Source organism: Trachypithecus francoisi, unplaced genomic scaffold (assembly GCF_009764315.1).
Source record: "Trachypithecus francoisi isolate TF-2019V2 unplaced genomic scaffold, Tfra_2.0 Lachesis_group12, whole genome shotgun sequence".
Lineage (NCBI taxonomy): Eukaryota > Metazoa > Chordata > Mammalia > Primates > Cercopithecidae > Trachypithecus > Trachypithecus francoisi.
In genome coordinates this window covers 1304408-1315955 of record NW_022681457.1, presented here as the reverse complement: position 1 = coordinate 1315955, position 11548 = coordinate 1304408, and the positions used below count along the sequence as shown (strand labels likewise).

The following is an 11548-nucleotide window of genomic DNA, read 5'->3' as shown; positions in this document are numbered from 1 at the left end:
TTACCTGTAGAATGGGCATAAAGATGTCAGAGTCTTTCTTCCTATAATTAGATTATACTTTTTTTTTTTTTTTTTGAGATGGAGTCTCCCTCTGTTGCCCAGGCTGGAGTGCAATGGCGCAGTCTTGGCTCACTGCAACTTCTGCCTCCCGGGTTCAAGTGATTCTCCTGCCTCAGCTTCCCAAATAGCTGGGACTACAGGCGCATGCTACTACACCTGGCTAATTTTTGTATTTTTACTTAGTTTTTTTGTTTGTTTGTTTGTTTTTTGAGACAGAGTCTTGCTCTGTCGCCCAGGCTGGAGTGCAGTGGCCGGATCTCAGCTCACTGCAAGCTCTGCCTCCCGGGTTTATGCCATTCTCCTGCCTCAGCCTCCCGAGTAGCTGGGACTATAGGCGCCGCCACCTCGCCCGGCTAGTTTTTTGTATTTTTTAGTAGAGACGGGGTTTCACCATGTTAGCCAGGATGGTCTCGATCTCCTGACCTCGTGATCCGCCCGTCTTGGCCTCCCAAAGTGCTGGGATTACAGGCTTGAGCCACCGCGCCTGGCCTAGTTTTTTGTTTGTTTTTTGAGATGGAGTCTTGCATCTGTACCCCAGGCTGGAATGCAGTGGTGTGAACCCATGTCCTGGGTTCACGGAATTCTCCTGCCTCAGCCTCCTGAGTAGCTGGGATTACAGGTGTGTGTCACCACACCTGGCTAATTTTTGTATTTTTTAGTAGAGATGGGGTTTCACCATGTTGGCCAGGCTGGTCTCGAACCCCTGACCTCAAATGATGGGCCTCCCAAAGTGCCGGGATTATAGGAGTGAGCCACTGCCACCACCCAGCCTAATTTTTTAATTTTTAGTAGAGACAAGGTTTCACCACATTGGCCAGTCTGGTCTCGAACTTCTGACCTCAAGTGATCCACCCTCCTTGGCCTCCCAAAGTGCTGGGATTACAGGCATGAGCCACCATGCCTGGCCAGGAAAGCTTTTCCTGACACACACTCCCCACAGCAGTCATCACAAATTTTAGTTCATCATTTGAGTAAATTTAGTATCTGCCTCCATCACCAGGCTGGGGCTTCTCAGGGGCAAGACTTAAGCCTGTCTCAGTCACTGCTATGGCCCCAGCATTGCCCACCACGGAAGAGGGGTTGAATATTTGAATAACTGTCCAGCTTAAAAACAACTTCCATTTATGGCACTTCTTTTCTGTGCCAAGCACCAAGCTAAGCATTTATATGCATGTTTGCATTCAATCTGAAGGTACCCAAATAAAAACAGACTCGAGGGGGTCTCCATTTTTTCCAAGAAGTTTAGAGACTTGCCCAAGGCCACAGCTGGTCAGAGGCCAGTCCAGTCCACCTGAAGGCTGAATCTGGTCAGAAGTCTTAACTCCCTTTAGTGTTTCATAAAAGCCCAAAGGCAATTGTAAGTGACATATGAATGTGTGAATTAGTCGATAGTTTTCACTTTTTTTTTTTTAAGGTAACCAGTACATGAAACCCATGATTGTGAACTTATTACCTAGGATGAAGTAAAAATAGATACATCTTTTTATTTTTATTTTTTTTGAGACAAGGTCTTGCTGTGTTGCCCAGGCTGGAGTGCAGTGACGCAATCATGGTTCACTGCAGCCTGTTACCTCCAGACTCAAGCAATCCTCTCACCTCAGCCTGATAAATCTTTAAGGGAGAAAAGTGTTCAAATACAGGCAGTAGACAAAATTGTGAAACCATTTTGAAATTGTGAAGTCTGGGTAACAAAATCAGAGTTGCTGCGGTTCCAGTGGGACGGGAGAAGGGACAAGCAGCCCCCCCACTAGACTGAAAACCAGGGCCAACTGGCACGGCATTCAAATATTTTTCAGCACCTAACACGGACCCAGGCCTAGAGAAAGGGGCTATTGTGGGTCAGAACCTGGAGACCCGCCTCCGCCCTTCCCCAAAGACAGCCTCGTCCCGTTCCCAATGCCTGGGAAATAAGACAGGAGGGTCCTCAAAGCCTGACTGGGCCTTGCAGGTAGTGAGCGCTCAGGGTTGGGGAAAGGTAGTCTAGTGTTTGCCCGTCCCCAGCAACTCCCTCCTCTTGCCCGTCACTTCTTAACCCCTTACTCTTCCCTCAAATTGGGGAGCAATAGAGGATAAGGGTCCCCCAAACGCCATGCTCCGAATGCACGTAAAGAGCCCCCAGAAGGGGGGGGGGGGGCGCGGGTAAGGCAGCGTGAATCTCAAAGGCCTACCCCAACCTCCCAGGCGGCGGAAGTGCGTCACTTTGTCCGCGCCCGCAGTGCATTTTGGGAATTGCAGTGAAGCGGGTGGCGGACGCCGAGCAGCCGACGGTGTAACCCTTTAGAGATCAGAGCGCGCGGGCAGAGCTAGGACAGGGTTAGAGAGCAGTCAGTTCCCTCTTCTTTAGCAGAGAAAACTGAGGCAAGGCTCTGGCTCGGGAGCCCTTAGTCCTCTTCCTTCGCTGGCTGTGGCGGGCCCCAGAGGCATATATCTAGGATTCCGGGGGAGGACGAAGTGCCAAGTAGCCACCCCCACCCCCACCTAGTTGCCAGCTTCCCTTCCTTGCTCTGAAGCCAATCAGGGCTTCTCCGCCCCGCCCCAGAAGCTGCTACCTTTCTAATCCGTCATTGGCCCACCTTTGCTGGGCGGGGAAACTGAGGTTCAGAGAGGGCAAGACATTTTGCCCAAAGCTGCACAACAAATCGGAGTAGAAGTTGGAAGTCCGGAAGCCTGTCCACCCACCCCCAAAATTTCTTAATCCGGAATTGCTCTGATCATTCGTATTGCAAATTCGCTTCCCACCTTTGTGTCCTAGCATCTTGCGGCGCGCCGAACTCCGGCCCCGCGGAGACGGTTATAAGGGCTGCGCCCGGAGAGGCGACGACCCCTCAGCCCGCCTCTGCCCGCCGTTCCCTTTAAGAGCCGGCCCCGGCGGGACTACGTTTCCCAGAAGGCTTTGCTGGCGCGTTATGTAACTTTCCCTGCGAAGCGGCCTCTGGGGCAGAAGAAGGAGGTGGAGGCGGCGGCGGCCGTTGCAGCGGCGGCGGCGAGAGCGGCGGGAGCCCGACGCGGCTGCGCTCGCGGCCCATCGTGGGGCCGGAGCTGTGCGCCTCGGCTCGGAGCCCGGACCGGGCGGGGGCGCCGACGTGCCTCAGCCTGCCTTTGCGAGGGAGGCGGGAGTGAGCAGAAAGGCTTAGGGCCCAGGGGGGCGGGGAAGGGGGGCCGGGCCTGGATCCGGCAGGGAGGCCGAGCCGGAGGCCCGACCGTGGCTCGCGCTGTCCCGGGGACGCGGATCGAACGTCGGCGGCGCGGATCGCACGTCGGCGGCCGGTGGAACGCGGGAGCCGGGCGGCGCGCGGACTGGGGCCATGGCGTCTGTGCAGGCGTCCCGCCGCCAGTGGTGCTACCTGTGCGACCTGCCCAAGATGCCGTGGGCCATGGTGTGGGACTTCAGCGAGGCCGTATGCCGCGGCTGCGTGAACTTCGAGGGCGCGGACCGCATCGAACTGCTCATCGATGCCGCCCGCCAGCTCAAGCGCAGCCACGTGCTCCCCGAGGGCCGCTCGCCCGGGCCCCCGGCCCTTAAGCACCCGGCCACCAAGGACCTGGCTGCGGCCGCCGCACAGGGACCCCAGCTGCCGCCCCCGCAGGCCCAGCCCCAACCGTCAGGGACCGGCGGCGGCGTCTCGGGCCAGGACCGCTATGACAGGGCCACATCATCGGGCCGCCTCCCCCTGCCCTCGCCCGCCCTGGAGTACACTCTGGGGTCCCGCCTGGCCAATGGGCTGGGCCGTGAGGAGGCCGTGGCTGAGGGGGCGCGAAGGGCCTTGCTTGGCTCCATGCCTGGCTTGATGCCCCCTGGGCTGCTGGCAGCTGCAGTGTCTGGCCTGGGAAGCCGAGGCCTGACGCTGGCACCCGGCTTGAGTCCTGCCCGTCCCCTCTTCGGCTCCGATTTCGAGAAAGAGAAGCAGCAGAGGAATGCGGACTGTCTGGCAGAACTGAACGAGGCCATGCGGGGCCGGGCAGAGGAATGGCACGGGCGCCCCAAAGCAGTGCGGGAACAGCTACTGGCGCTGTCCGCCTGCGCCCCGTTCAATGTGCGCTTCAAGAAGGATCACGGGCTGGTGGGGCGAGTTTTCGCCTTCGATGCTACTGCCCGTCCTCCAGGATACGAGTTCGAGCTGAAGCTCTTCACCGAATACCCCTGTGGTTCCGGCAATGTGTATGCCGGCGTCCTGGCGGTGGCTCGCCAGATGTTCCACGATGCTCTGCGGGAGCCGGGCAAGGCACTGGCTTCCTCGGGCTTCAAGTACCTCGAATATGAACGCCGGCATGGCTCAGGAGAATGGCGGCAGCTGGGCGAGCTGCTTACCGACGGCGTCCGCAGCTTTCGCGAGCCAGCTCCCGCGGAGGCCCTGCCCCAGCAGTACCCAGAGCCCGCCCCTGCGGCTCTCTGTGGCCCACCACCGCGAGCCCCATCCCGGAACCTGGCGCCCACGCCGCGCCGTCGCAAGGCATCCCCCGAGCCGGAGGGCGAGGCGGCTGGGAAGATGACCACCGAGGAGCAGCAACAACGGCACTGGGTGGCACCTGGCGGCCCGTACTCCGCTGAGACCCCTGGTGTCCCCTCGCCCATTGCCGCCCTGAAGAATGTGGCCGAAGCCCTGGGCCACTCACCCAAGGACCCTGGCGGAGGTGGAGGGCCTGTGCGTCCAGGGGGCGCCAGCCCTGCAGCCTCCTCCACTGCCCAGCCGCCAACCCAGCATCGCCTTGTGGCCCGCAACGGTGAAGCAGAAGTCAGTCCCACAGCGGGGGCCGAAGCTGTCAGCGGGGGTGGCGGCGGCACTGGGGCGACCCCTGGGGCTCCCCTGTGCTGTACCCTGTGCAGGGAGCGGCTAGAAGACACCCACTTCGTCCAGTGCCCCTCGGTGCCCGGACACAAGTTCTGCTTTCCCTGCTCCCGGGAGTTCATCAAGGCGCAGGGCCCGGCCGGGGAGGTATACTGCCCGAGCGGAGACAAGTGCCCGCTGGTCGGCTCCTCCGTGCCCTGGGCCTTCATGCAGGGCGAAATCGCCACCATCCTTGCTGGAGACATCAAGGTTAAGAAAGAACGGGACCCCTAGGCTACCACTGCCTCCAGGCTACTGCCCTCTGCCCTTTTGCCACCCACCGCTGACGCGGATAAATTATTCCCTCCCCGACCCAGCCCGGTGCCACCCCTATCTGTGTACATACTCCCTTCCTCCACCCAGATGGGTCCCCTGGGGTAGATGCATTGTGGGTGGGGGGAGAAAGCTTGTGGCTCCTGTCCGAGGGGATGTTTGGGGTCCCTTGGCCCCTCCAGTTTCCCTCTGTCCTTGGCTTGGCTTTGCTGCTGCTTGTAGTTGGGGGAGAGGTGCCCCCCTCCTCCTTGAGAAGGGACCTCCTGAAAATTCGCTCTTTATAAACGAGGCAAAAGCATTTTATTGCCCCCCCTCTCCCGCCCCCTTCTGCTCCTTCAATAAACCGAAACATGGGTTTTTTTTTCTTCTTCTTCTTCTTCTTAGTCCCTTGGTTGTGTGAGATGCTGCGCCCCCTTTGGGACTGAACTAGTCCTGCGAGGGCGAGGACGTTGCGCGGTAGCCTCCAGGTGGCGCCCTGCACCCAGGCGGTCCCGCCGGCCGACCTTCAGCAAGTGCGACCCACTGGTCACGTTTTAGCCATCGGCCCGTTTTCCAGATGAAAGAACTGAGGCTCAGAGAGGGGATGTCTCCTTCAGGGGAGCCACAGATAGTCTCGGGAGTAGATTACCCTTCTGTAGCTGGCGCATCCCCTATCTACCTGAAAGGTGGAGGACTCAGCGCCTACGTGGGGAGGGGAAAGAGGCAGTGAGAGGTTTCCTAGAAGAAACGGGCAGGGGGTTCTTGCTGAGTAGAAGGGAGAATTTAGAGTAGACTGCTAGAGGGACTGCCTGAGGAAAGAGGAAATTTACCTCCACGGGGTAAACTAACAGGATGCCTAGAAACAACTCGGCTACTTCTCGCCTCTGGTGGTGCCCCAGAGGCGGACGTTTGGGAAGCCCCAACTGGACTCCTCGCCCTCGTGAAGGGAGACAAGCCCCTTCGGCAGCCACCCTAGAGAGCAGAGCGAAAGGCACTCGGCCCGCGGCTGCCTCTGATGTGCGCGGCCTTGTCCCGCACCTGTCCGGGTGGCTGATCATTAACCAGGACTTCCTGCTCGCTGGCGTCACGGGGCGGGGCCTGAGCGGGCTGCGGCAAAGCAGGGGTTAAGGGGAGGGGGCGGCCCCAAGAGCCCAGCCCCCACCCCTGCGGCCTCCCCGGCCAAGCCGAGGTGGTGAGATTCCGGGAAGGGGGAATGCGGGGCTCAAAGGCCCGCGGATGGACCGATATAGGGAATGATTGTCCTACCACCACCCAGCACTGTCAGACAGCTCTGGGACCCGAGATTGTCCCCAGATCCCCTTGGGAACCCAGGGTTCCCATCACCTAAATCTGGAGGCCCCTAAAGTCCTACCCCATCAGCCCGGTTATGCAGGGGTCCCACCCATACTTGCATACCTACATGTCCTAACTCCCAGATATTAGGGATCCCTAGGGCTTCAACTTTCGCATCTGGAGGACCCTCTGTTCTTGGACTGAGGTGTCCCATCCTTCCTCACCCCCCAGCCATCAGCTCTCAGGTGTTCTGCCACCCCTGGCACTGCCAGCCTGGGCTCAGGGCAGGGCTGGGAAAACCACCCCTGATTAAATACACCAGGTGATAAGCCCGGGGCAAGAGAGACCTGGATGGAGCTCTATGCCGGGGCTCCCCTCCCAGGCAAGCCTCTGGCTTCCCCTGACCCAGCTCTGCAGACCCAAGTGCTGGGTATCTCACCCATCCCCAAATCTTTAGAGCTGGAGGCCTCTAGACACCTGGCTCCTATGCTGCAGTGGGAGCTAAATTGCTGTGGAGGACACCTGGTCCTTTAAGAACAGCTGGTAAGTGGGTGGGGGGCAGGGGAGTCACCCCCAGCCTGGCTGGTGTGTATTCTAGATAGAGGTCGAGTTAACCATTAACAGAGCAGAAGGCCTGACCTGTGTGGGTGTGGGGGCTGGATCAGCCCCCCTTCCCCCAGTGCCAGGGTGGGGCCAGGGTGGAGGGGTTCTGGATTTATTTGGGAATCAGGGAGCAGGTGCAGAGACTTCGCGACAAACGGGAAACACAGAGAGACACTCAGGGAATGATGGGAGACAACAGAGGTGGGGAGGGAGAGATGCGGAGACCAGCTCACTGAAAGAGACAAGGAGACACAGGAGCCGGAGACCCAGCAAGACAGGGAGAGACTCGAGAGAACCTCAGAGATGAGGCAGACACAGAGAAGGAGAGACAGAAAAGAAAAGGAAATGGACAATATTCTGATAGATTGAGCCAGACTGAGGTAACAGATGAGATGCCAACAACACAGACGCAAAAGAGGGGAGACTGAGATGCAGAGAGAAGGCAATAAAGGAGAGATGAGAAAGACTGAAATCAGGAAAAGGCACAGGTGTGAACTAGAGTGATGACATCCTCAAACTCAAAAGTTCTGTGAGACAGGCAGGGAACGGGAGAAAGTGCAAGATTCTATCTGTTTGGGTCATTTGATCCCCAGTCAAGGCACCTCCTCCAGGAAGCCCTCCCTGACCCCCAGGCTGCATCAGGTGCCATTTCTGCACCCCACATATCCCTCTGTGCTCCCCCAGTCCCAGCCCTGTCCATTCTGGAGTGTTGCTGTCTGGCAAGCCGACTGTGAGCCCCAGAAGGGCAAGGCCAGGGCTGTCTTGATCACCACTGCATTCCCAGCATCACCCAGCACAGGGTCAGCTTAAGGGATGGATAGATTAATGGGCTGCTTCTCTTCCTCAACAAGTGTTTATTCAGCATCCACCATGTGACAAGCACTGGGGGAGATAATGTGGATGGAACAGGAAACAGAATCCAGCCCCTGCTCTCATGGAGCTGGCATTCAGGTGAGAGATGCAAACAGGACAGTAAAATATGACAGCCGGCTGGGCGCGGTGGCTCACGCCTGTAATCCCAGCACTTTGGGAGGCCGAGGCGGGCAGATCACGAGGTCGGGAGATCGAGACCATCCTGGCCAACGTGGTGAAATCCCGTCTCTACTAAAATACAAAAAATTGGCCGGGCGCGGTGGCTCAAGCCTGTAATCCCAGCACTTTGGGAGGCCGAGACGGGTGGATCACGAGGTCAGGAGATCGAGACCATCCTGGCTAACATGGTGAAACCCCGTCTCTACTAAAAAAATACAAAAAATTAGCCGGGCGATGTGGCGGGCGCCTGTAGTCCCAGCTACTCGGGAGGCTGAGGCGAGAGAATGGCATAAACCGGGAGGCGGAGCTTGCAGTGAGCTGAGATCCGGCCACTGCACTCCAGCCTGGGCGACAGAGCGAGACTTCGTCTCAAAAAAAAAAAAAAAAAAACAAAAAATTAGCTGAGCGTGGTGGCACACGCCTGTAGTCCCAGCTACTCGGGAGGCTGAGGCAGGGGAATCGATTGAACCCAGGAGGCAGAGGTTTCAGTGAGCCAAGATCACGCCACTGCACTCCAGCCTGGTGACAGAGCAAGACTCCGGCTCAAAAAAAAAAAAAAAAAAAAAAAAAAAAAAAAATGACAGCCATAGAGTGGTCAGTCCTAAGAAGAAAAAATAAACCAGGGAAAGGAGATAGTGATGGGAGTTGCTATTTTACTTTCTTTTTTTATCTTAATGGAGATGGGGTTTCACCATGTTGGCCAGGCTGGTCTCAAACTCCTGAGCTCAAACGATCTGCCTGCCTCAGCCTCCCAAAGTGCTGGGATTACAGGTTCACACCTAGGGGTTGCTATTTTATTTTATTATGTATTTATTTATTTTGAGACAGAGTCTCACTCTGTCGCCCAGGTTGGAATGCTGTGGTGTGATTCCAGCTCACTGCAGCCTCCATCTCCCGGGTTCAAGCGATTCTCCTGCCTCAGCCTCCCAGGTCGCTGGGACTAGAGGCACGCAACATCATGCCTGGCTAATTTTTGTATTTTTATTAGAGATGGGGTTTGACCATGTTGGCCAGGTTGATCTCAAACTCCTGACCTCATGTGATCTGCCTGCTTCAGCCTCCCAAAGTGCTGGGATTACAAGCATGAGATAACATGCCCAGCCGGGGTTGCTATTTTAGAAAGGGATATAGGGAAGAGCTCACTGAGCACGTGACACTAAGAACTGAAGGAGGGGAGGGAGTAAGCCAGCAGAAATCTGTGTAAATAGCACCTGCAAAGGTCCTGAGGTGGGAGTCTGCTTGGTTTGTCCCAGAAGCAACCAGGTGACCAGTGCTGGGGGAGAGTAGTAGGAAATTGAATCAGAGGGATGGTGGGGGAGTAGTAAGAGGACTGTACACTGTGATAAGGACTTTGCATTTTGTTTTTTGTATTTGTTGGGACAGAGTCTTGCTCTCTGTCGCGCAGGCTGGAGCGCAGTGACACGATCTCAGCTCACTGAAACCTCCACCTCCAGGGTTCAAGCCATTCTCCTGATTCAGCCTTCCGAGTAGCTGGGATTACAGGTGCCCACCACCACACCTGGCTAGTGTTTGTATTTTTAGTAGAGATGGGATTTCACCATGTTAGTCAGGCTGGTCTAGAACTCCTGACCTCAAGTGATCTGCCTGCCTTAGCCTCCCAAAGTGCTGGGATTGCAGGCATGAGCCACTGCACCTGGCCTGAATTTTGTTTTAATAGGAACAGGTGGGAGCTTTCAAGCAGGGGTAAAGGGATGGAGCAAATAAGATAGAAATGGCATAGAACCCACTGGGACCGACATTTATCTCTGTATTCTCAACACGGAGCCCAGCACAAATGCCCGATGACTTTGTGTGCATGCGTGAGTGAGACCCCAAACCACCAGAGAAAACATCAGAATGGCATCTAGATGGACAGACGGGCTCAGAGACCCCCAGGGAGAGGCCAGCTCAGGGCCCGGGGACACTCGGGGACAGCAGGTCCCCACAGACCTACAGCAGCCCTGCTGAGACCTCCCATTCCTTCCAGAACCCTCCCCACCTGGAAAGCTTCCTAGAGCTGGAAAAAACCCCCAGGCCCTCCTGCCCGCCTCACCCGTGGCGTGCCCACTCACACCTCAGGCAGAGGAAGCTGGCAGGCCCCACAGGAACCTTTCTGTGCAGGGGGAGTGGAGGCAGGCGGGCGGCAGGGACGAAGGGAGAAGAGTGGCGGGCGGGCGGGCTGCGGCTACACAAAGGCCCCAGTGTCTTCCCCTCCTGCCTGGGTACAGATATAAATAATACGCACATATACGTTTATATATATATACCAGCATGCTGGTGGGGGGAGGCTGGGGGCCACATACTCCCCTAAGGGTCCAGGCATGGCAGTTGGCCCTTGTGGGGGCTGGGGGCTCAGAGACCTACAGAGATAGTGCCCAAGACTAAGAGGCTCAGGCAGAGAGACGGTGGACAGAGAGAAGGAGAGGGAGAAACTTACAAAGTAGGACAGAAAGAGACTTGCAGAGACGGTGCCAGCACTAGATAGAAAGCAAGTGTCAGGAAGCAGGCGGACTTAAATGGAGACACAACAGCCGAACATCCAGAGAAATGGAACTTATCTGCAGAGAGACAGAAAAAGTCACAGGGAGGCCGGGCGCGGTGGCTCACGCCTGTAATCCCAGCACTTTGGGAGGCCGAGGCGGGCGGATCACAAGGTCAGGAGATCGAGACCATGGTGAAACCCCGTCTCTACTAAAAATACAAAAAAAAAATTAGCCGGGCGCGGTGGCGGGCGCCTGTAGTCCCAGCTACTCAGGAGGCTGAGGCAGGAGAATGGCGTGAACCCAGGAGGCGGAGCTTGCAGTGAGCCGAGATCGCGCCACTGCACTCCAGCCTGGGCGGCAGAGCGAGACTCCGCCTCAAAAAAAAAAGAAAAAAAAAAAAAAAAAAGAAAAAGTCACAGGGAGAGGGACAGTGACAGAATGAAGACAACAGTCATTCCAGAGAGAGGCAGAGCCATACAGAAGCCCAGGTGAGAGGAAGCAGGGACAGAAAGAAACAGAGAAATCGACATGCAGTGAGAGACAGAGAAGCAGACAGACAGACAGAGAGTCGAGGCTGAAGGCTTGGGGAGGCTGGTGCCCAGGGGGAGGGGGAGGGTCACGGCACATTTCCAGTCTGTGGCACACTGTCTGCAGGGCTCTGGTCCAGCCCAGAACAGGCTGAGGGGCAGGAGCGGAGGTGAGGGAGGTGGCCCTTGGGTTCCGGATCTTGGTGTTTACCTGGGGCAGGATTGCAAATAGGCGCCCAGCCTGGCCCATGGTCAGCAAGGGTGGGATGGGCTGGGCCACAGCCCTGGCACCAGTGGGCCCGACACACCCACCTGTGGCCTGGGCGATGAGTAACACATGCACAGTGACACCTGGGTAGATGGTGACACACAGAGGGACAGACACGGTGACACACAGTGACAGATATAGACAGAGCCACAGTGACAGGTCCAGAGTGACGGAGACGTAAACAGTCCCTGAGACACCCTGTCA

General features: G+C 57.1%; 1 protein-coding gene across 1 annotated transcript; it reads left to right on the top strand.

Annotated features, from left to right (window-relative positions):
• The first annotated feature begins 2659 nt into the window (after positions 1–2659).
• IRF2BP1 (interferon regulatory factor 2 binding protein 1) lies at positions 2660–5530 on the top strand. Its single transcript, XM_033223736.1, has one exon. It carries the CDS (start codon positions 3366–3368, stop codon positions 5118–5120), a length of 1755 nt encoding a protein of 584 aa, XP_033079627.1. The 5' UTR covers positions 2660–3365; the 3' UTR covers positions 5121–5530.
• Positions 5531–11548: the final 6018 nt, after the last annotated feature.

Excerpts from the sequence above, each read along its gene's own strand:
- IRF2BP1 (XM_033223736.1), top strand. The coding sequence starts at position 3,366 with ATGGCGTCTGTGCAGGCGTCCCGCCGCCAGTGGTGCTACCTGTGCGAC.